The sequence below is a fragment of the Herpailurus yagouaroundi genome, unplaced genomic scaffold, assembly GCF_014898765.1.
Source record: "Herpailurus yagouaroundi ecotype Mexico unplaced genomic scaffold, PumYag 139, whole genome shotgun sequence".
Classification (NCBI taxonomy): domain Eukaryota; kingdom Metazoa; phylum Chordata; class Mammalia; order Carnivora; family Felidae; genus Herpailurus; species Herpailurus yagouaroundi.
In genome coordinates, this window is record NW_024412394.1 from 37,015,368 (window position 1) to 37,041,076 (window position 25,709).

Sequence of the window (25,709 nt, forward strand, 5' to 3'; positions counted from 1 at the left end):
AAAAAAGGTTCAAAGGTCAGATTAGTGTAAGATGTTCTGGGTAACTGAAGTTAAACAGGTTTCTTTACTGTAGGGCTCTCAGAGGCTTTACTTTGTATGTTCACAGTGCATCTCCTGAAGGAGGTATAGCATATAGCTTTTTGTAAATTTATTTGACAAGTGAATCCTTCTTTCAAGACATACCTGTTAACATTTAATAGACCAATATTGCCTAGGACAGTTTGGGAAGCAATAGTGTGACATAATAAGGAAATAGTATGTTTAAGGTGTAAACCTAGCCACATACATGATGTACTTTTTGTTTTAAGAAGTGTAAGGAATTACAGAAATATTAAACTTCCCGATTTTGATGTCTGGTCTAATGTGTTTGTCAAGATTTCATGTTTCCTGAAAATTGCTGTGTGGAAATGAGTGGTTTTTAAGAATATTATATGCCTGATTTAAACTGAATAATTTTCTGTCATTGTATTTTCCTCTCATATGTAGTGAAAAACAAAATAAAATATCGAGCTGAAGCCTGCATTAAAATGCAAAAAACTATTAGAATGTGGCTTTGCAAAAGGAGACACAAACCTCGGTAAGATGAATAGTGCCTTGTTAGGATGAGCACTTGGTGTTATATGTGAGTGATGAATTCTACACCTGAAACCAATTTTACCATGTATGTTAACTAACTAGAATTTAAATAAAACTTTGAAATAAAAAATATAGGGGCATCTGGGTGGCTCAGTCTATTAAATGTCCGACTTCAGCTCAGGTCATGATCTTGCGGTTTGTGAGTTTGAGCCTCGCATCGGGCTCTGTTGCTGACAGATCAGAGCCTGGAGCCTGCTTCAGATTCTGTGTCTCCTTCTCTCTCTGCTCCTCTTCCTCTCTCTCCCTCTCTCTCTCTCTCATTCAAAAATAAAAATAAACATTAAAAAAAATAGTGCCTAAAGAACCCTATTAAACCTATTTATTTACCCTAATATAAAATGGCTATAAGGTCAATGAAGAGCAGTTTGGATACTTAACAGAGTTTTCTCCTTACTAGTGTTCTTTGTAAAAAGATGTGTTAATCTGTTATTTTATATTATGTATTTGAAATTAATTAGCTAATTATTTAATTAATTACTTGCCTTATTCTACAAAAGGATTTGAAGTAGCTTACAAAAATGAAAATACTATAAAAGGTTGAAATAAATGGCTAAAAGAAGCTCTTTTATTCTAATTATTTTAGTGGCTTGAGTTTCTTGATAAATGACAATTGGCATTGTTTTTATTATTTTTTTATTTTTTTGGCATTGTTTTTAGTATATGTGCTGCCGAAGCGAGCACTTGGCATTGTTTTTAAAAACATTAATGTTGTCACCATAATTCTCAAGATTATGTATAGGAATTATATTGTCTCACTGTTTAGTCTTTTTATTTAGTCTTTTTATTTGAGTCTTATTTAGACTTTTTAAACTTAGAGGCCTGTATAACTGTTAATCCTTAAATCTCATCAAAGTGATTAGATAACTCTTCTAACTTCTTCTATAATTTGAATTCTGAAATTTTTCATGTAAATAAAGAAGGCTAAAATACTAACAGGCATCAGTGTCATTCACACCCATATTTATTTCTTTTTTACTTTCAACAAGAGATCTAAAAAAGAGAATCGTAGACAGTATGAAAACAGAAGTGAAATACCCTATTTATAGCAAGATGTTTATTTGGCATTTTATTAAGATGAAAAATCTATGCATGGCATTGAGTGGTGAAATTAAACCTTGATGAAGTATTATGTTTACAGCATCGATGGACTGGTTAAGGTCGGCACACTGAAAAAACGACTCGATAAATTTAATGAAGTAGTAAATGCATTGAAAGATGGAAAACCAGAGGTGAATAAACAGGTCAAGGACCTTGAAATTTCTATTGATGCTTTAATGGCCAAAATTAAGGTATGGAATTTTGATCCAAATGACTGACTTTTTAAACAATTTAATATACTTTGTGGTTCATATTGAATTGTATAGAAAGGTGTCCTTTTTTTAAAGATACAAAACGTTACACATGTTGAGTCTCAGTGATGGCAAGTGATGACCATTGTATTGTTCTATGTTTGAAAATTTTTATAGTGAAAAAATAAGACAGTTTTTATGCAATTTCATCTTTTGTTAGGAAAGCCCCCTCCCAAATAGTAATTAAAATATTATACTCTGTTGGTAAGCTTTTGAGTAATCATCACTGAGAGAGGATTAATGCAAATTATTTTAATTTGTTTCATGTTTTTTACCTTCAGAAACTAATTTTTTTTTTTTCAACGTTTTTATTTATGGGACAGACAGAGACAGAGCATGAACAGGGGAGGGGCAGAGAGAGAGGGAGACACAGAATCGGAAACAGGCTCCAGGCTCCGAGCCATCAGCCCAGAGCCTGACGTGGGGCTCGAACTCACGGACCGTGAGATCGTGACCTGGCTGAAGTCAGACGCTTAACCGACTGCGCCACCCAGGCGCCCCTGGAAACTAATTTTAAAATTATAAAAGTAATGTAATATTATGGAAAATGTGGAGAAAACCACCAAAAAACCCTTAACCCCAGACAGTAACACATTCAGCTGTTACACTGTTGGATAGTCAGTCACCTTCCAGGCGTTTTTTAGAGGCACATATGCTTGTAAAGTTCTCACAATTTGATTTTGTGCCCTTATTGTTATGTTATATGCCTTGTCCCTGTCATTACATTATCTTTATATAGGCTATATCATGAACTACTTAAGTGTTTTAAACTTAGCAATTTTCCCCCAAGTTTTTTTAGAGAAAAAAATGGGGCCTCTTTTTTTGTATTGATTTTCATTTATTTAAGTACCAGAGGGATTGAAAATGTTTTCTATATGCTTGCTTGTTAATTATAGTACATCTGTTTCTTCAAGCCTATTCTGTTATATTTTAGGGTCTTAATGTTTTTCTTATCCATAAGTCAGTGTATTGATGCAGGCTATAATGTCTTAAAGCAAGCACATATTTTCTGCAGATATTTTAAGTAGACAGTGGCAAATCTTGGAGGGAGAATGAAGAAAGGAGCTCAAGAGAAGAATGAAAATGCTTTGGATAAACTTAACTGATTTTACAAATCTGTCAGTAGCCGTTTCTCTGCATGTGGTTTTATCTCAATGAACATCAACCCAGCTGCAATTTTTGGAAGCTCACTTAGGAAAATCATCCAACAATTTTGGGTGTATTTAATAATTTCTTAAATATTCCCTTGGTACAATTCCTTTTACTTATTAAAGAATAGTAAACAAATCAAAACCACACTGAGATACCACCTCACGCCGGTCAGAGCAGCTAAAATGCACAACTCAGGAGTCTATAGATGCTGGAGAGGATGTGGAGAAACGGGAACCCTCTTGTACTGTTGGTGGGAATGCAAACTGGTGCAGCCGCTCTGGAAAACAGTGTGGAGGTTCCTCAAAAAACTAAAAATAGATCTACCCTATGACCCAGAAATAGCACTGCTAGGAATTTACCCAAGGGATACAGGAGTGCTGATGCATAGGGGCACTTGTACTCCAATGTTTATAGCAGCACTTTCAACAATAGTCAAATTATGGAAAGAGCCTAAATGTTCATCAACTGATGAACGGATAAAGAAGATGTGGTTTATATATACAATGGAATACCACTTGGTAATGAGAAAGAATGAAATCTGGCCATTTGCAGCAACGTGGATGGAACTGGAGGGTATTATACTAAGTGAAATAAGTCAGGCAGAGAAAGACAGATGCCATATGTTTTCACTTATATGTGGATCCTGAGAAACTTAACAGAAGACCATGGGGGAGGGGAAGGGGAAAAAGAAAGTTACAGAGAGGGAGGGAGGCAAAGCATAAGAGCCTCTTCAATACTCAGAACAAACTGAGGGCTGATGGGGGGTGGGAGGGGGAGGGGAAAGTGGGTGATGCGCATTGAGGAGGGCACCTGTTGGGATGAGCACTGGTTGTTGTATGGAAACCAATTTGGCAATAAATTATACTTAATAGAAAAAAAATAAAAGACATCTATTGAAAAAGAATAGTAAACAAAAGCAAAATTAACAAATCATTCCTTAAAACATAATTTTCAACTATAGTAATGTTACTTTGTCTACAGTACACCCTTAGATATTTTATTACTTGATTAATAGGAAATAGACTCAAGTATTTGTCTGCAGAGATAACTTAAAATATTTTTGAACATTAGTGTACCAGTAGTATAACAAAGATAATGGCCTTACTGCTTACCAACTTTTCCAGTGTTTGCTGTATTTGTGTGTATATATATATATTTTTTTCTTGTGGTAAAAGCATGTAATATTAACCAATCCATTTTTAACATAACCATCATAACCATTTTTATTTATTTTTTTTTTTAATTTTTTTTTCAACATTTTTATTTATTTTTGGGACAGAGAGAGACAGAGCATGAACGGGGGAGGGGCAGAGAGAGAGGGAGACACAGAATCGGAAACAGGCTCCAGGCTCCGAGCCATCAGCCCAGAGCCTGACGCGGGGCTCGAACTCACGGACCGTGAGATCGTGACCTGGCTGAAGTCGGACGCTTAACCGACTGCGCCACCCAGGCGCCCCATCATAACCATTTTTAAATGTATAATTCAGTAGCATTCAGTATATTCACATTGTGCAATAGAAGAGCTAATTTTTTTAAGTACGTGTTTATTATTTTGTTCTTAAGTCCACTATGATGACAAGGGAACAAATACAGAGAGAATATGATGCACTAGTTAAAAGCTCAGAGGAACTCCTCAGCGCATTACAGAAAAAAAAACAGCAGGAAGAGGAAGCAGAACGGCTGAGGCGTATTCAAGAAGAAATGGAAAAAGAAAGAAAAAGACGTGAGGAAGATGAACAACGTCGAAGAAAGGAAGAGGAGGAAAGGCGGATGTAAGGAATTTATATTACTGTTTTGAATTGGAAGCTAACAGAATAGTAAATTTTTAGTGTTAATATTGGTTAATGAATATTCTTACTTTAAAACATTATGTTCTTATTTTAAAACTAATTTTAGAATAAGTTTTAAAATAGAAAACACAAGTTCATTTTATAATAACATAAAATAATTTTAATTATAATCTGAGTTTTGGTTAGACTCTTACACCTGAGGATTTCTTAACTTCTTTTTAGAGCTAGGATTGTTGTTATTTTATAAACAATAAAAAGGCACTTCTACTTTTCTGCAGTTTTAAAACTGATAACTTTTTGGAAGGTTGCCACCATAGGGCAGACAGAAGAAGTGTTAAGAGTTATTTAGTTGGAGAAGCAGGAGAGGGAGACGTGTGATCAGGACGTTGTTAACTAGGGTTTATAACAAAGTTAATCTACAGATTTAAAGGTTATAGAATATAATTGTATTTTTTTGTTTATTTCAGAAAAATTACTGTCAGTAGAGTTAGATTTTATTATTTTCAAAGCTAATAATGCATAAGGCCAAGAGGTTAATTTGAGTTCTTATTTTGTAAGCTTTGTTTATTAATAGTTAAATTGCCTTCTGATGGATTTCTTCAATAAATTTTTGAGGAGTTTTCTATTTTTTCATAGGAAACTTGAGATGGAAGCAAAGAGAAAACAAGAAGAAGAAGAGAGAAAGAAAAGGGAAGATGATGAAAAACGTATTCAGGTATGTATTTATTAGATAATCAGACTGAATTTCTATCAAAAGAGAATCTACAAAATTATAAAACAAAAGAAGTTGAAAACAAAACCTTGATTTGCTAGATAAGCTGTCATTGGTTTACCCCAGAGACAAAAGGCATTTTCTGAAGTGGTTATGGGAAGGAACTTTGGAACTAGGGAAGTGAGTTCAAATCCAGACTCTGTCGTTGATAGATACGGTGACATTGAACAAATCACCATGAGTGACTATGGGCTATAGTTTTTTCTTTGTGGAATAGGGATAAATGATAGTTGTGAGCATTAAATGAGTTGACACATGTTAAAGAATTTTTTTTTTAAGTTTATTTATTTTGAGAGAGAGAGGGGAGAGAGGGAAAATCCCAAGCAGTCTCTGCGTTCCCAGCACAGAGCCTGATGTAGGCCTTGAATTCACAAACCATGAGATAATGACCTGAGCCAAAATCAACCTACGGAACCACCCAGGTGCCCTTGTTAAAGCACCTAGAACCCAAGTGCGCAGTTCAGTAAATACTAGTTTGTTGTTATTGTTATTACACTTTATATACAATGAATATTCAATACAATGAATACAATACATACAATACAATGAATATTCAATACAATGAATATTCACTTACAACATAATTATAATTTTAAAACTTTGTAGATACTAGTATCAGTAGATTAGGATTAAGATATTCTCTCCACCCCCATTTTTTAAAAGGCCCATGTCTGAGAATGGTTGATCATATATTTGAGTTTCTGTCTTGGCTTTCATAATTCATCCTGAGCACAACCAGCACTTTAAATTCTTGACATCTGTCCAGGTCTTGGCGTTAATGTGATACCCAGGATTCTCATGTGATATTTGGGATACTCATGGTGATAGAATGGCAGAACTGTGGTTCGTCTACCTTCTTTTGGATTTGGGAAAGAGAGGAAGCATTAATTGTAACATAGAAGAGAATGGAGCCTCGAGAGACTTCTGGTTAAACAATATGTATCCTGTAGTAAGGAATTGTGTGGAGCAGTTTTAAGTAGTAATGGAAATGGTCGAGTAAACATGTGGAGAGAACTTGGTGAGATAGCTTTCTGCCCTTGGCAGGCTGAAGTGGAGGAGCAGCTGGCCCGACAGCGGGAAGAGGAATCTCAGCAGCAGGCGGTTCTGGAGCAGGAGCGCCGCGACCGGGAGCTGGCCCTGAGGATCGCCCAGAGCGAAGCTGAGCTCATCAGCGATGAGGCCCAGGCTGACCTGGTGCTCCGGAGGTACTGGGCTGTGGGGTGGGGTGTAGCACCCTGCTTTCTTTCCATCTCTGCTGCTTATTTCAGCATGAAGGGACCAGGGCAGTTGTATTCTTTAGGTCCTGATCTGTTTTAAGTAAAATCATTTTAAAATTACTTGTATCTACTATTATACCCAAGCAAATGAGACAGATGATTGCATCAAATTGTTAAACTATTGAAAAATAAAACTGGGGGGGGCGCCTGGGTGGCACAGTCGGTTAAGCATCTGACTTCAGCCAGGTCACGATCTCGCGGTCCGTGAGTTCGAGCCCCACGTCAGGCTCTGGGCTGATGGCTCAGAGCCTGGAGCCTGTTTCCGATTCTGTGTCTCCCTCTCTCTCTGCCCCTCCCCCGTTCATGCTCTGTCTCTCTCTGTCCCCCAAAAAATAAATAAACGTTGAAAAAAAAAATTAAAAAAAAAATTAAAAAAAAAAAGAAAAATAAAACTGATACTTCAGTTCATGAAACATCTCAACTTTTACTCTGAAATTGTCAAGGAATATTGTATAAAAAGTAAACATCTAATTTCTAGGTACCTGCCATTAAATACTGGTACAGAAATCAGCGAATATATTATAATCCAGTTTAATGTATTTGAGGTTGGGATTTATTATTTTTCTAATACAAATTTTTATTTAATATACACCCTAACATTTACAATGAGGAAAAATTTTACACACACATCATGTTTCTCAATAGATTTCCCTTTCCAAGAAGGAATATTTATGATATTGAAATGTATTGGCTCCCCAGTTTTCCAAATTGTGTCTAAGTACTGAATTTTATTGGAGTGTGGAGAAGTATGGATGTTCTTATTAAAAGTTGCAGGAAGGTCTTTTTTCATTAAAAAAAAATTTAGAATGTAGAAACATTCAGTAATTTGATTATTTACTTATAAAATCAGAGCATAGCTAGTTTGTGGGGTTCCCCTGTATGTAGATATATATGTTGTATAATATTGGGAGGCACATAGATTTATGTAACCGTGCTTTTCAGAATGTCGGAGTACTGTTGATGAAAAATAGTAATTAAAATGCAACCAACCACTAGATGTCGCTATGTCCTTGTGAAAGGAAAAACTTGGTAGGAATGGAGAGGCAGTGATTAGATTTTATTTAGCTAAAACAAAAGGATGGAAAAGAGTATGTTGTCACCTTCGTGCTTTTTCTACTAAGTGTTAGTTTTGGGAGAGCTCTGGGGTCTGAACTGTATTTGAAAGTATATTATATTTAAATAAACTGAACGGGCCTGTCACACAAAGTATTATAGTAATTATTAAGCTCTTGGATTTGAGTCCAGTATTTGAGCTCTTTACTAACATTTCACCATAATTAAAATATTTTCCCGGGCTGTGGCTCTTAAAACTGCAGACTCAGCTCAGCTGCTCTTCTCTTCCTTGCACCTGTGTTATGTTGGAATGGCTGAGAGCCTTTGAGTGTAACTGAGTAGTAGCTGGGCCAAGCTCCTATGAACCAAGCTCCTATAGCTGCCCTCTCTGTGTGTGAGGAGGTACTGCAGTTGACTGAGCTGGCTTCATTACAGCTGAAGTTCGTTTCTAATACTCATTATTGCAGTCAGTATTGGTATTCATGGCCAGGCTTTATGTTTAAGCCTTCAAAACATTAAACTATATCCAGTTCCATTCCATATAATATGTATAAGATACTGGCTCCTAAGTGGACTCCTTCTCATCTGCAGAAAGGTGCACTTCTTAGGGTGCCTGGGTGGCTCTGTTGGTTAGGCTTCTGACTCTTGATTTTGGCTCAGGTCATGATTTCACTGTGAGTTTGAGCTCCACGTCGGCTTGGGATTCCCAAGCTTCTGCTTGGGATTCTCCCTCTCCTTCTCTTTCTGCCACTCCCCTGCTCGTGCACACATGCTTACTCTCTCTCTCTCTCTCTCTCTCTCTCAAAAATAATTTAAAAACTCAAAAAAAATTTTTTTTAAAAGGTGCACTTCTTCCAAGGGTGAGTGGTCTCAGAGAAAGAGTGGATCATTCAGGACATTTAACATAAATGATAAGTTACCTGTGGTTTATGTTAAGCAGAATTAGCTATGTAATGGGACCACTACTAAGTAATTGGGACATATTCAAGCAGTTATGACTTGAATGGCAAAAGAGTTAGTTTTAGTTTTCCTGTGAGACAGTTTCTGGGTTGGTGTCCCCTCCTCCGGAATGCCCCTTTAAGCTCTTTTCCAGGAAAGCTTTTCCCGACCCTCATGTCCTCATGAGCTCCTTCCCTTCAGAACCTCCTGGTTATTTTATACTCTGTACTACAAGCATTAGCACTTCATTATGGATGATGTCCTATACATATTTTCCATGTTTGATAATTTCATTGTACTCCATGGGCTACAAGTAAATGTTTTTGAATGTTTATTTCACCTTTGTTAGCACTGAATTATTTCTGACAAATTTACAAGTAAGAATTCTTCAAGTAATCCTGTTCTTCATATATAGTATGAATATGTCATTCTTGGGTTCTGTGGTGCATTAAAAATATATGCAAATGGATTCTGTTGCATTAAACAATTCCAAGTTACTTTTCCAGGTTGGATTCCTATCCAGTAACTTCTAAGTAAGAATTGTTTTCTACATAATATGTTGTAAAATATGATCTTAATCAATTAATCACACATATGATCCTTGATGCAAAGTGATGATTTCACATTACCTACAATTATGAAATAATATTCACATTCTGTAAAAAAACAAGCACACTTCACACTCTATGAATTTTCTAATCTAGATGTAATATATTTACTCTTTAATTTTCATTGAATGCCTTTAATATGCTTTTCTCATAATTTTTAATGACAATTTTAAACATTAAAATTTTGAGTGATCTCAGATTAAATAAAGGTAACAGTTTTTTGCTTTTTTTTTTTTAATCAGTAAAGTCATTGAAACAAATTTGGCACAATCTAGATTTTCACAATTTGGAATTGGTTTTGACATTAACTAAAATACATTATTTTTCACAGAAGCAGTGGAGCAAGACCCAAAATGACACCGTATGTCATTTCTCTTTTCAAAATTTGATTTAGTAATACAACCTTTTTTTTTTAACAAGTTGTGGTTACTTTTTAGGAGACATAGTTTCCTCATTGGAGTAAATTTTTGTTATTTTTTTGCTTATATTTTATATATACTATCTATATTTTAATATGAATGTGCTTGCTCACAACTGGGACAATCAAATACTCCAGATGTTTTTATTCATACATAGCATCACCATAAATGCGACAGCTACAAATGCAAATTGATAAAGGAATGTTCTGTCGGTGCCATGAAATTTTGAACAGGACTTTGTAAAGTTCTGAACAGAGTTGAGTTGTCTCCTTTCCATACAGTAGTTGCATTTCTGGAAAAATTCTGTGAATATTATAACCATGGGGAAAAAAAACCCTGTATGTTTGTGTATATGTGAGTTTCACCTCTGTCAGGTGGACATGCCAATGTCACATGGGACACTGGGCAGTTGTTCCTTGTGCTGGACATTTGGCACCCCTGGCCCTTCACCTCCTCAGATGCCAACAGTATACTTTCACCACAGCATTGATACCACAGGGCACCAAAAATTTTGAAAACATCTCTGGGTGCTATTTCCCTCCATTAGGACAACAGCTTTATAGTTACTGTTTGAGCTGGAATTAAATAAGCCCGCAACCAGTGTGTAAGGTGACTGTTTGCATATAGTTTGGGAAAATTAGAAGGAAAAAAGCACCTGGGTGCAGGAACCATTGCTGTCTAGTCTCTTTGGTGCAGTTCCTAGAGCAGTAATATAGGGTCAGGTGAGATGCTGAATCAGTAGAGATTGCCATCCAGGGTAGTGTTGGGGCATATGGAGAAATCTGTATATCATCAACAGGCCACATGGTAACGAGCTTAGAAAGGCCATGAATTCCCTTAAAAAACCTGCTGTGGCAAAAGAAATGGAGGAAAGTTTAGGAGAAAGAGATGGTAGAAACAGAGATACTCTTGGATGCTAAGATAGAAACCTTGAGGTAGGGTGATAATAGAATTAAAAATATTTATTAAAATCATGCTGAGTTTGAAAGTTAGAAAATTCTGACTAGCCTAAATGGAGATTGATAAGTGAATTGCTCAATATATAATTTAATACATATTTCTGTTTATTACTTTGTATTTATTATCCTTGATCATCAGTTTTGAAAGATTACTTTTTCTCTGACTGTGCTTGCTTGGATAGTCCTCCTGTCAGCCCCTAATGTTCATTACAAAGAAAGAATTACAAAGGTCCTTTACTCCTTTAAATCAGGGTCAGAGCTCCTGACAGGCATCCAGGAAACTGCACCCTGATGCAAACATAACCATTTTCTTTTCTTATGATTTTTGTTGATGTGTAAGATTTTGAGGCTGCCAGAGTCTGATGAATAGAATTAGCCGTGAGAAAATGATTATGAAGGAAGAAAGAAAAACAAATAGGAAAATAAAATAATGAAATTAATGAATTGTTGATGAACACAATGAAACATCTATCCCATTTCACAGAATTAAACAAATATTGAGAAAAGTTATACTTCCCTGAGGAATAAAAGAAAAATAAGTTTTGCCTTCAGGAAATGTTTATCCTTGGAAAGTCAGAATACTTCTGGTGTTTAATTTAACGAGCACTTGGTGCATTTGAATTCTTTTATTTTTTTAAAACATGCTTTGATTTACAATTTTAGAGTTTAGAATATATCAAAGTTTAAACTCTGACACCATAAAATAGATCAGCTTGGTTTACCACTGTTATGCCTTGTCTAATTAATATTTACTAAGCAACCCCAGTGTAAAAACCCTTGTGTAGAATCTATATCCTGCCAAGTTTCTTGTGTGCATTTAGAACATGCTAATTACATTCCATACATAAAGCCTGGCTCTCATGAGATTTTATCTGAAAGTTCCTACTACAAAAATGGAGTTCAGACAACTTTAACTGTATTTAAACAAAAATTTTGCTGTATTTTATGGTTATATGCCATCTTGAAAAGTATATTATAGACTTTTACAAAGTAAAATGATAGTGAATAGTTAAATCAATAATCCTGTTAAAACATACATTTTAAATTATACTTTTAGATCTTTTAAGGTAATTTATATAGTTGTCTTTATAAAACTATGTTGTATTGTCATTTTTCTTATAGGGAACAGATGGCGAAAGAAATGTCAGAATATCTGAATAGGTTAGTGCAGTGGAATTTGGGGAAATGAGTGTCACCTCAAAGTCACATTTTTAAATCACTCTTCATTATTTGGACCGGAACCTGTTACATGAATAGTCTGTTCTTCCTTGCAAATTTTCTGTACAAGAAATGTCATTTCACCCTGATGCCACCCTAACAGAAAAAGCTAAAAACCAGGGTTCTTAAATCGGTGATACTCAGTGGGGAAACGGTTGGCATTTTGGATGGGACTGTTCCTTGTTGGTAGTACTGCCCAGTTTGTCACTGGCCCTCACCACCTCAGTCTCGGTAGAAGAACCTTTCCTCTCAAACAGAATGAAAGTTTTGAAACTCTCCATGGAGGTGATGCTGCCCCACAGCCCCTGTCCCTTCCCTGGTTGGAATCTCTGTGCCTCCTTGAAGGGAAAGTAGAGAAAGAGTGTGAGAGTCTTTTCACCATAGCACAGGGTTTAAAAACCACTGATGTAAAAATTGAGCCACCAGAGAATATGACTTCTCAGCAGGATCTGGTCCTTTATAAGAGGATATAAACAGGTAACATTTTAACTGTCAGTTTTGAAGTTACAGAGTTAATTGAAAGTGTTAAAATTAATATATTTTTAAAAATCGGAAGTCAGTTTTGCTACTACTCTCATTTTTATGATTGTCTTTGTAACAAACCTAAATAAGCAGTAAACTCCACCTTTACTTTACTATTTTAGTAATTCCAGAGATGGGGGAAAGCATTTAAATGCATTTCGTTCATGTACTTGGGATGCTGAATATGTTTTTTAGCAGATGTATTTTTGTTTGACATAATATGAACGAAAAGGTAGTAATATTAAACCATATTTTAAGCAATAATAATTTGAATTCAGTGTTATTTTTTTTAAGTATCAAAATATGCCTTATGTATATTGACACCTCATGGGTATTCTGACAATCTATAAAACTACATTATGTTGGGGCGCCTGGGTGGCGCAGTCGGTTAAGCGTCCGACTTCAGCCAGGTCACGATCTCACGGTCCGTGAGTTCGAGCCCCGCGTCAGGCTCTGGGCTGATGGCTCGGAGCCTGGAGCCTGTTTCCGATTCTGTGTCTCCCTCTCTCTCTGCCCCTCCCCGTTCATGCTCTGTCTCTGTCTGTCCCATAAATAAATAAAAACGTTGAAAAAAAAATTAAAAAAAAAATAAATAAAACTACATTATGTAAATTCACTCTTTTTCAAAAGAAATTAACAAAAACCCATAATAATTTTCAGCTGTTCTCCTCAAAAAGACTCTTAGAAGACCTAGGAAGAAAAGAGAATTTTTTTTTTTGTTAGTTTACTGAATGGTGGCTTAGAGATATAGAAGAGTAAAAAGAATATTTGAATAATGTTAAAGCTTAATTTATTGCTGAGGGTAATAGAGAGACCTTGCTGACATGCAGCTGGCTCTTTTTGAGCAAAGCAATTAAGAAGAAAAAACTACATGGAAAATTGCCAGTCACACAGCTTATGAAAAGGATAGATTCTGCAATAAATCTAAAACAGGTTTGAACCGTAAAAATGCAAGAAGAACTAACTGGCCACATATTTTTCTTTAGCCAGGCTTATTATATGTTACTAACAATCATCATGTCTAACAGTTATTAAGTACATAGAGTGAAGTGTGCTATTTTTTATTCTCTACAATGAAAGAATAAAGAGGCCTTTTAAAGAGGCAAAAGTGCCTTATTTATTTCATTGTTAAGCTTAATATTAAAGGAATAATTTACTTTGTTTCAGGAAGAAGTATACCTATTTTCAAATATCATTTCTCATTAAGTGGTAGTGTCTTGACCGCCAAGATTGCAGTTATCTCTCAGAATGTAAAATAATGAGAAAATATGACCTCATTTTCAGGTATTATACCTTGATCATCCCTCTTTAAGAGGAGATATTTTCCTCTTATGTGGAAAGAGGAAATGATAAAGGTGAAATTTCTGTGTGATACCTGACAAGCAATATTTTAGTTCTTTAAAATTTAGTTCTTTTCATATTTGTGCCATCTTTCTTTTTTTTGTCTTGAAATGTGATGTGTTTAAATTCTTCCTTTGTTACATTGATCTTACTTATAGCTTATTCTAAGTGTCTGCTGTGTGACAGGTGTCATATTTTGCTGAAAAGTAATGTTTATTGTTAACAGAAAAGAAGCTTCCAAGTTTTCTGAATAGTTATTTCAACTTATATAGAAACAAGTTGTAAGCCCTGAATAGCACTGCTATGAAAAAGTTGAATTTATCCCATTTTATTTTTAAATTTATTTTATCTTTATATATATATATATTTTTTTCTTTCTTTTCCTCTTTCTCTTTCTTTCTCTCTCTTTCTCTCTCTCTCTCTCTTCCTTCCTTCCTCCCTCCCTCTTACCAATGTTCCTACTATATTTGTGCCCTTTGAAATCTCTGTTATGCCTCATGAATTAAAACAAAATCTCTTCCTTTAATTTTTTTTTTTTTAATTTACACAGGTCTCTGTCAGCAGGTCCTAGCGTGAAGGGTTGGCCTAAGTGGGTGCTCATTAATGTTTGTAGAAGGAATAACGCAAATAAAAGAAGGTAGAGTCAGGACTAAGACTAGAACTTTTAGAGTCAGAGCAATCTGGGTTTCAATCCCAGGTGCTACCATTTACTAGCAGTGTGGGGACCTTGGGCATAGTCTTTATCTCACTGCTCTCAGTCTTGGCTACTGATTTTTCTTTTTCTTCATCATGGTAAGTGTACTCTTTAATCCCCATCCCTTATTTCATCCAACCCCCACCCCACCACTTGGTTAACCATCAGTTCTGTGTACTTAAAAGTCTGTTTCTTGGTTTGCCTCTTTTTCCACTTTGCTCATTTGTATCTTCAGTTCCAAATATGAGTGAGATCATATGGTATTTGTCTTTCTCTGACTTATTTCACTTAGCATTATAATCTCTAGATCCAACCATATTGTTGCAAATGCCAAGATTTCATTCTTTTTTATGGCTGAATAATATTCCAGTGTGCGTGTGTGTGTGTGTGTGTGTGTGTGTGTGTGTGTGTACGTACCATATCTTCTTTGTCCATTCATATATCGATGGATACTTGGGTTGCCTCCATAATTTACTAGTTGTCATATTACTTGCTGAATATGAGGGTGTGGTTTTATCTTCCTTAGAGAACTTTTTTTTTTTAATTTTATTTTAATGTTTATTTATTTTTGAGACAGAGGCAGAGCATGAACGGGGGAGGGGCAGAGAGAGGGAGACACAGAATCGGAAGCAGGCTCCAGGCTCTGAGCCATCAGCCCAGAGCCTGACGCGGGGCTCGAACCCACGGACCGTGAGATCATGACCTGAGCCGAAGTCGGACACTTAACCGACTGAGCCACCCAGGCGCCCCTTAGAGAACTTTTCTAAGTGTTCTTTAACACAGGGGTTTCCAGACTCCAAGCAGCTATTTTAGCCCATCTTTCATAACTAATGTCAGTGGGTTGCAGTTTGGCTACTCACCTATGGACCCTGCATCAACCACATGCCCAGGGAAGTTCTGAGCCAGTAGCTTTTGTTGGGACTTGGCCGCCTGTAGCTTCTGGTAGTCTGTGGGTGATTGTACTGTGCGCCTTTATGGCTCATAAACCATTAATGTACTTCTAATGATTTTTAGGAAATCAGGAGGATTTTCTTTCTGATTTTGAGAAATATATATAAATGTAGTTTTTAACATTAAGTGTCCACTTATCCATTAGTTGGAATATTTAAACTGAAGTCTGGGATAGGTCCATGGTACCAGAGTTTTAGAATCAGAAGTTCTGATTGAAAACATAATATGGCTATTAAATGGCACACTGGAAGATTTTAATTTACGTAAGAATCCTGTAGTATACCATTCTTTAAACAAAAAAAATTTTTTTTACATTTATTTTTTTTTTGAGAGACACAGAGAGACAGAGTACAAGTTGGGGAGGAGCAGAGAGAGAAGAAGGCACAGAATCCGAAGCAGGCTCCAGGCTCCGAGCTGTCAGCACAGAGCCTGACGCGGGGCTCGAACTCACAAACTGTGAGATCATGACCTGAGCCAAAGTTGGATGCTTAACTAACAGAGCCACCCAGGCGCCCCTGTAGTATACCATTCTTAATCTCACCTGTTAAAGATACAAAAATATATGGTTTTTTAGTAGTTATTTCCAGTTCTCAGAGTTAGATTCACCTTCTTGCCCCTTTAGTCAACATGTCCTTTGTGCTTCTATTTTAAACATGTAAAAATATATAATAATTACAGAGGTCCTGCTGTACAAGCCACCAAGGCAGCTGCTGGTACCAAGAAATACGATCTCAGTAAATGGAAATATGCAGAACTACGTGATACCATCAATACTTCTTGTGGTAAGTGTATGGAGAAGATGAAAAATTGGGAAGCTCCATGGCTAACAGGTAAAAAAGAAATACTTAGACTGGAGCAAATTTTTTTCTTTTTTGGCATATAAATTAACATAAACCATTCTCTTTGTTATTCTCACCTTGAAATAGTGACCTAGTTTACTCACAAAGAAAGACTTTATGTTAAATTCATTTTGCCTGTCTCTTATATAGGTCTAAGAGGGAAAACAGAGAGAAATTATGATTTGGTCTGTATTAATGACTGACCCTTCTGATGGTATTCATAATACTTAAATACCTATGTATCAGAGTCTTGACCTACATATGCAAAGTAAAAAATGGCAATGCAGTGCTTTGTTTTTAAAGCTATTTTTCTTCCAACAAAGCAGTAAAATACTATATCCATATGATTCTACGTAATTGTGTTCTTGTTTAAATCACAGTGTTTGAGTTTAGGATGCTATGCCTATGAACTCAGGTGCCATAAGCGTACAGAACTTGTTATGTTTTCTCCCTCCTCACTGACTTTGTCTGCATAATTACAAACATAAAAAATCTGTTGCATTTAAATACACCTTGCATTTGAGCACAGTGACTCTGACTTTGGACAAGTGACTTCACCTCTGTGATTCAGGTTCACTCATAAAAGACTTATTTATTTAGCCCAGCGTTCTTACGTAGAACAAATGGTATAGTAATAATGCATAAGAAAATGGGCTGTAAATGTAAAAGTTAATATTACTGTAAAATGCTCATCTTTATCAATAATATGCTTACTTTTGATTTTGTACTATTTAAAAACAAAAAATGTATTATATGTGTAAATATATATAAGTTTATGCCACAGAATAATTATGTTAGACAACTAAATTAGGATGCTAATTCCTTTTTTGGTGGGGGGGTGCTTTTTCTGTATAATCCATAGATATTGAGCTCCTGGCAGCTTGCAGAGAAGAATTTCACAGAAGACTAAAAGTGTATCATGCTTGGAAATCCAAGAATAAGAAGAGAAACACTGAAACAGAGCAACGTGCTCCAAAGTCTGTTACTGATTATGGTAAAAACAAATCTGTACTTTTAAATGCTCCAGAGTATCTATATATAAATATATGTAACTATACATAAGACATTTGGGTAAAATATATAATACAGATTTTCTTGTACCGTGCAGCTGTGAATCACTGAGCCTAACACAACCACGGTGGCTTATCTTTCATAGCATTATTTCTATTAATATGTCTTTAAAGTCATATTTATTGAGAAGTATTTGAATTTACTTGTTAAGTAAACTCTGGAGGTAAGAATATTCTTGTCTATTCTGAAGTAGTTGTGCAGTAATGTTGTAAATATGTATTTTTTCACATACACGTATATACACATGCAGAACGATTATATGTGGAAATGTAAAGAGTTTCCATGTTTAATGTCTTTATTTAAAAAGTATCATTCCCAATACTTGACAGTATAGTTTCACAATGCATGACCCAAGTTGGCTTAGAAAATGAACTCTCATTTAGTTATATTTTGCCTTCCTCACTATCTTCCAAGTAAATAAAAGAAAGCAATGTTTGATTAACGTCAATTAAGTGGTACAATTTTAGTATTTCCAAGTTGTTGCAAAGAATAGATTGAGTAAAGGAAGTAATTGTTAATTAGATGTAAGTGCTAGTGATTGCTTGGTGGGGGCGGGGGGTGGGAGTGGTGGTGGTGGTCATCAGTCAGAATATAATGCTCTGGAAGGGCAAAGAGAGAGAACCCAGAACTAAGAACTGGCAGTTTGAAGGCCTTCTACACAATTATATTCTTGTGACCACCACTGTCTTCTCTAACTTATAGATTTATCTCTGGGATTTGAATATATCAGGATGATTCCATTACCTGTTTACTGTAACAAGTTTCTAACCACAGTTTCCTTTGTTTTCTAAAAATGTGAATAGGCTATTCCGTTTAGGTATAACCTTTTTAGCTGTCATGTTCTAATTATGGCCTTTAGCTGATAGGTGTTTATTATGGTTTTTTTCCCCCAAAATGTATACATTTGAATGATTGCACTTCTTAAAACAAGTAATGTTGTAATATAGGGCACATATATTTTTAATGAACACACAAATATTTCTTATAGTTTTAAACCAAACTTTGGTACTGTACTCATCCAGCTTTACCCCCAAAGGGGCAAATGATACATGGCTTACCTTGTGTGAACACACCTTACTGAGTATGTTCTTACACTGTTTCCATTCATAATAATACTATTTGGAAGAACAAAAGAGTAGATTAAGAAAATTTCCCAAGAGTCCCATGTAGGTATATGAACAAATTTATGGAATTTTATGTGAACACACACTCCACATGTATGTAGCCTTTGGTTATGGGACATTTTCAGGATAAAATGTAACTTCTGCTCTGAAAGTAGTTATTGTTTTCTTTATTTTTTTCCCATGTAAAATACATTCTGACACAGGAGTACAGTTAAAAGGAGGTGAGGTGTACTACGATACTTCTAACAGCTCAGTTGAGAAAATTCTGTACCTAGGTAGTTTCCTGGAGGGGTAGGTAATAAACCTTTAAAAGGAACTACTCTGTAGTTTAATGTTTACAAGGATAAGAATTCCTTAATTTGAGAAAATAAAGTGACAACTTATGATTAACAAAAATATAAGTAGCTTTTACCTAAGAATAATACTTGTCAGATCATAGTAAAGTCTTGTAACTGGGAGTAGAGAGAATCAGACCCTCCTCCTATATGCTGTACTGGGTGAGCACATTCTCATCACATTTACTATGGAAAGAGATTTCCAGAAATAATTCTTAGGGCAGTGGCAAATTACCCGGTAATGATTTACAGTATTTAGTTGCTTAAGACAGTGACTTTGGAGAGTAGTTTTATTTCGTAGTTACTAAAATAAAAATTGCATGAGTTTAAGATTGAGGGAATTGAAAGAAATTAGAACATACTGAATGTGTAGGAACATGGCAGTGCTTTTTCTCTAAGGCATATATTTTTTTGATGAATTTAGAAGTTTTTTATTTCTACAAAAATTCTAGTAATGCTTTGAAGGTACTATAATATCTGTTATTGAGTCATCATGTTGGATTTTTGTTTGAATATTACTGTATCCCAAAATTACAAATGAAATACATATATTTTTGAATTTAGATCCTCTTTATGTGTCCATCAGCAGAATTTCCTAAAATATTATCAAAATAGCCTTTTAAAAAAAAATCAGAAAGGAGCATATACTTGTAGGTAATTATGAGAATATTTGGCTGTGGATAGGATATTTATTTATTAGTCACCTCCTTGATTGATGGGAAGGCTATATAAATGAGAAGAATGCTCATTTAACAGTTTTGACACTTTTATGTTTTCTTCAATGTAAAATATTTATTCACAGATTTTGCACCATTTTTGAACAATTCACGTAAGTCAATGGGTTGTAACTTATGAGCTAACTGGAAGATGGGTTAAAAATACTTTATAAAGTACTAACTTCTGTTAAACTTTGTTTTGCTACAATTTTAAGTGAAGTTGTACTACATTAATGTTGGTTTGGCCATACTAAGATATTTAATTTGAGATTATGCTTTCATTTGGATCACTCCAAAATACATATGCAGAACAAAATTAATCTGTTGTTTTATGAAATTGTTTCCTTTAAAAAAAGTAGCACTTTAAGCTGTGAATATGCACAGTTCTTATTGTAGCAAAACTCAATAAGCAGCTGATATTTTAGAATTAAGACTAACTTTAGGTGCTGGTTTCGAACACTGTTAGGGTATCAACATTTCAGTCCAAAGACATCTGAATTTGTGTGATAATCTATACAGGTTTAATAGGATGCCCCCTAAGAGAAGAAGGAGATTATTCCGTGACTTGTATAGTGTCCTGTGATGCATGTTTTTGATAATTTAAAAGCTTTGAGTCATCTTAGCATACTACAGTAAATTTTTTTTGCAGTCAGTTGAGCAATAATGATTTGGATATAATACCATATTTGTTTGCCAACTTGTTGGACCTGATTTTTTTTTTAAGTGCTTCTTGTAATTTATAGGGCCACATTTAAAACATTTCATACTTTAAAGGTGACACAATTGGATGTGAAAAAAAGTCATTTATTAGTTTCAAACTTTAACAAATGTTTATTTTGACAAAGAGAGAGTGTGGGAGGGGCAGAGAGAGAGACCCAAGCAAGCTCTGTGATGCAGAACCCAGCTTGGGGCTCAATTCCACGAATTGCAGGGTCATGACCTGAGCTGAAATCAAGAGTTGGGTGCTTAACCAACTGAGCCACCCAGGTGCCCCTAGTTTCAGACTTTTAACATCCGTATCTTTGTACTTATTCAGATGAATATTTGTGGAAATTAAGTCTTCCTTAATGCAATGTTCAGTTCTCAACATTAGTTTAAAAAAAAGAAACTATCAAAGACTTTCCCTTGGATTTCTAAATTTTACCCAGTATATTAAGGTACAGGAGGCTGTTATTTTAAAAGAAAAAAGGTTAATTTAACAAGTGGCCATCAGTATCCTAGTAAGTTCCCTGTCAGTTCGGTATTCTGTTACTGCTTAGGATGGAGGGAAAGTTTTTTTTTTCTTATGCTTTTAAAATTTCTTAATTTGGGGTTAGTATATTTTCTGCAAAGTAGGAAATTTTTAAAAGTTAAAATGGAAACACTAAACTGTAAGTAGTTTGGAGGAACAAAGAGTAAATGAACTCATGTCTATGAACATGCTGCAGGCGGTGTGTCTCTTTAAAGTCACTAACAAAACTGGGCTTTGGTGTCATTCTTTCCTAGGCATGTGCAGCTTTGCTAACTGCTTTTTGCTTTCTCTGGTTTGCACAGAAATAAATTCAGTTGCTATAAAGCCTTTGCTATTGGTGTTAAAAGTAGAATAAGAGTGTTTTCATCCTTTCAGTATTTGGAAATTCTTACAAAAGCCATGTGGCCTTCTTGACTTACATATATTCTATAATTTTTCATTGACATACTTAAGCATTTCAGTGAGGTTCTTAATTGAGCTGCAGTAAACGGTTGGTCTACTTTTAAAGTTGTAAGTAAAAAGCATATTAAACAGACTTTCTGAAATTATGCTGCTGAAACTGCAAAATTATTGCCCAGGGAAGTGTTTGTATTCGTAGATAAAATAAAAACCTAACTGTTTGTAATGAAAATTGAGCAAGGGGAAAAAATTGTTATGAGTGCCGGGTCCAGTACTAGCAGAAAAGCAAGGGTTTTTCTTTCTCTTTTTCTTTTTTTTTTTTTTTTTTATGAAAAAAACAAATATTATATACTTCCCACTTATTTCAGTGGATTTCATCCCAAGAGAAAGAGGATTTCAGGAAAGTTCATGCTTACTGTTTCAGTTTTTTTGTTGTTGTCATGAAGTTGTCTAGTAGTGGTAGTAGTAAAATAACTGTTCTGGCCAGTTTAAATCCCAAAATCAGTTGGCAAAAGAGCAAACTTTTGTCTTCCACTTTTCTGAGGAAATAGTAATTCGATTGACAGGTATCTATAATTCTTCACGTTTGTGAAATTACCATTCATTTGTTTTATCATGGATAGTCTCATGAAAGTTATTCTGTGGCCTTCAGCTTTGAACTCTTTGGAGGAAAATTGTAAATCCTAGCAAATAATACTGGTTTGCTTTTCTTATTTTAGGTTACTGATACAGACGTTTGTGGGAATCTGCTGGGGCTTATTTGTTGTTGGTGTTATGGCGGGGGTGAGGGGGAGTGGTGTGTGTGTATATGTGTACTTGCAATGTTAAGCAACATCTTTAGGGAAAGAAAATTCACTAAAAAGTGAAGTTTTATTCACTTCTAAGTAATTGATATTTACATGTGTTTTAGATTTACTATTAGGAACCCCTCTTCTTCTCTTACAAAATGTGTGGTGCATTTTAGGAGTAAAGGCTGTTTGCGTTATCCCCTGGGCTGCTGGTGTAACTTCCCTTGCTTGTTCTTTGTAATAGCTCAGCAGAACCCAGCGTCTCAGCTTCCTGCCAGGCAGCAGGAGATCGAAATGAACCGACAGCAGCGCTTCTTCCGCATCCCATTCATCCGCCCTGCCGACCAGTACAAAGACCCGCAGAATAAGAAAAAAGGCTGGTGGTACGCGCACTTTGATGGCCCGTGGATTGCCCGGCAGATGGAACTCCATCCTGACAAGCCGCCCATCCTGCTTGTGGCTGGTGTGTGTGAGTCACGTGGAAAAAGGATTATAAACCCTCTGAAGGAAACAGCCTAATATACAATATTAATAATCCATTAAATTTCAGGACTGAGGGATGGAGTTTTGCAGTTAAATTAGACTTCCAGTTACTTGAGGATTAATTTATGATGTGAAATTGTTTGAATTAATTATGTCCTCGTAGAACACATAGAAACTTGTCTGTGTCCTTAGAGCCTTATCATTGGTATTTAATTATATCAGTTGATTTATAATTGTTTAAAGAAATGTAGCATTTTTATTAAGGTTGATAACGTGTTTGATCAACTGCAGTGTTAGTACTTTCTGAAAGGTCCTTGGTGGAAGACAAATTTAACTTGTTTCTGGTGAACTTATTAAGGAGATTTCTGTCTTTGAGGAAGAAAACAAAGTTTTAAAAGTTCTCAATTCTGTGAGAATTGGTAACTCTTTCAGGTATAAAGTCTATAATAAGCGCCTCTAAAGAGATACATGCTTAATTCTCTGATGTCTCACCTGCGCAGGGAAGGATGACATGGAGATGTGTGAGCTGAATCTTGAAGAGACAGGCCTGACTCGAAAGCGTGGTGCTGAGATTCTGCCAAGACAGTTTGAAGAAATTTGGGAACGCTGCGGAGGTATCCAGTACCTCCAGAATGCAATTGAGAGCAAACAGGCGAGGCCCACGTATGCGACGGCCATGCTGCAGAACCTGTTAAAGTAGATGGTGCACCTGACCTGACAGCTGGGAGCCAGGCTGGGGCACTAAGTAGGGTGTGTGCCCCCCAAGATTTGACCTTTCTGTGACCGTGTTAGAACTGCTGATACAAAGTGAACAGATTTTATTAATCATGGCTTTTTGTTAATTTAAGGTAAATTATGGTAGTGAACTTGGGACCTAAAAATTGTTTTCGTGTATCCAACTGTAACTGTTAAACCTCTCCTCCCTCTAATACTGGTTAACACTTGGACAGATTCTGACATTTCTCATTCTTTGCCAACAGACTACCTGAAGTCCATTGTAATTGTTCTCTAGGGAAGGAAATGTTTTAAAAACTCAAAATACTGACTTTGCAAGGATGGCACAGAACCATATAACTGGAATAATGAAACCTTAGGTTAAATTTTCTTGTGAAAATTAAGGCACTTAAGGCACTGATGCTTTGATCTGGAATGCTGTGTACTTTTTTAATTCACTTTTTCAGAAATTGATGGATATTTCCATTGAAAGTGGAAAAATTTTTTTCCTCCTCCTTTGTGGTGTGGCTTAGTTTGAGTAAAGCAATTCACCTGAACTTCTAGAATTCTAGAAAAGAGCCTGAATGTATTTGATGTACTCTGCGATAAAGAAGGTACTCACAGATTTATTTTTCTTTTCTATCATGTTTTGTTGCTATATAAGAATATTTTCTTACAGTCCGTGGACAAATAAAGGAAATTCAGGCCATTTCAGTGCTTAAAAGTTTTGAGATAACTTGTTTCATTTAGAAAAGGAAATAGGTTTTCGGTGGCAATGTGGCTTAACTGGACTGAATTCAAATTATTCTTTCAACTTCATCTCAGTTGCAATTTTTGTATCAGAATCTTGTCCAAGTTGTTTCGTATGATTTAAGCTAGTGTTCTGTTTCACAATATCTTTGTTTTTGAAAATGTCTAGTGTCTTTTTTGGCCTTGAGATTTTGGTAATTATAGAACTGTTTTGTAAGCTTTGTAATTCAAAAGCCCAGTACTTGGCTTATTTCATGTAACTGACGATTTAATTTTTTTCTTTGTGTGTTAGTTTTGATCAAATGTCAGCAGTTTCAAATTTAATATTTATGACGTTATATTAGGAATTTGGAGACAAAAATACATCATGGAGTTATGCTGATATAATGATAGTGAGTCGTGTTTGTATTTTAGAATAAAATTAGAAAAATAAAATTATTCTCTGTACTTTTCCCCCTGATTTTTAAAGACCCTAGCCTTTGAAATGATTTCCAGTGATTGTTTTTTCTAGAAAGAGTACCTCAGCCAGGAAGATCTTTCCCAGCTGATTAGATTAATGCTTGTGAGAGCCACACACTTTTTTCTGAATTGTTTCTCTCATAAGATGTGTCTTAGTACAGAAATATTTATTTATTATGATACTGTGCAAATGATTGTCTCCTGTTAAAGAAATTAAATTGTCCTATCTGTGCTATTGGGAATGTGAATAGGATTATCTTTTGAAGGCTGTATTACTGTGGAGATTCACCCACCCTCGGGTCATTTGGTCCCTGTGATTGGTGCAGAAGGTCTGGTTACTGAAAATAAATGACCTGTTCTCTCTCTTCTCATCACTTGCCTTTAATTGGTGTTTTTATTTGTATAGGATAGTGAATGATGAGCTTAACTAGTAGCAAATAAAGTCCCTGAAGAAAATTTAATAACCAAATTGACTTTTAATGACTTATCCCTTTAGTACTGTTTTCAGAAGGAGTTTTATGTATCTCCTAGATACATTTAAGTACTAGATGGAAAACCCATCAAACAGGTTAAAATTACTGTAATGAGAGAACTTAATGTTTGAAGAATTTGTAAGACACTTATCACAGCAAAGCATTGTTGCAAGTCTTTCATTTTTTATTTTAATAGCTAATAAAATTACAGTTTTAAGCTATTTTGTTGCTAATTATGTCACACAGCTGTCCTAGAACTTATCTATTTAAAGTTGTCTCCTGAGTTAATTTTGGCTACCAGGAGAATTGCCCTAATTCAGATAGATTTACAGTAACCTACATATAATAGATACACACGTACACACACACACACACCCCTTTGCTGGAAAAATTTGGGAGCCTGTCAGCCTTTAAAAGAAGTAGCAGAAATGGTGTTCTAAAAGATGTGGATATAGCTGCTTTACAGTGTTCACAGTCAAACCCATAAACGTTGTGTGAAAACTATAGGAATCAAAAGTCAATTTCTATTTAATGTCATTTGAATTGAGATTTAAAATTTGAAATTTCAACCAGTGTACTGTATATTAAGAACTAATCTCTTTAAAAAAATTTTTTTGAATGTTTGTTTATTTTTGAGAGAGAGACAG

General features: G+C 35.3%; 1 protein-coding gene across 7 annotated transcripts in view; it reads left to right on the plus strand.

The window, feature by feature from the left end:
• The window catches only part of MYO6 (myosin VI), a 145,867-nt gene extending 120,904 nt beyond the window's left edge, over nt 1-24,963 (plus strand). For 2 of the 7 annotated variants that reach the window (XM_040473984.1, XM_040473986.1), the window contains 13 exons: nt 487-577; nt 1,775-1,925; nt 4,701-4,909; nt 5,564-5,642; nt 6,744-6,904; nt 9,475-9,501; nt 9,908-9,937; nt 12,077-12,115; nt 16,359-16,462; nt 17,382-17,513; nt 19,852-19,878; nt 22,428-22,646; nt 23,167-24,963. In XM_040473984.1, coding sequence (XP_040329918.1) covers nt 487-577; nt 1,775-1,925; nt 4,701-4,909; nt 5,564-5,642; nt 6,744-6,904; nt 9,475-9,501; nt 9,908-9,937; nt 12,077-12,115; nt 16,359-16,462; nt 17,382-17,513; nt 19,852-19,878; nt 22,428-22,646; nt 23,167-23,366 — 1,469 coding nt within the window. In that variant the 3' untranslated portion in view covers nt 23,367-24,963. Of the gene's footprint in view, nt 1-486; nt 578-1,774; nt 1,926-4,700; nt 4,910-5,563; nt 5,643-6,743; nt 6,905-9,474; nt 9,502-9,907; nt 9,938-12,076; nt 12,116-16,358; nt 16,463-17,381; nt 17,514-19,851; nt 19,879-22,427; nt 22,653-23,166 lie in introns of all 7 variants that reach the window. The other 5 variants (XM_040473985.1, XM_040473987.1, XM_040473988.1 and 2 more) reach the window with 5 other exon arrangements.
• The last annotated feature ends 746 nt before the right edge of the window (nt 24,964-25,709 follow it).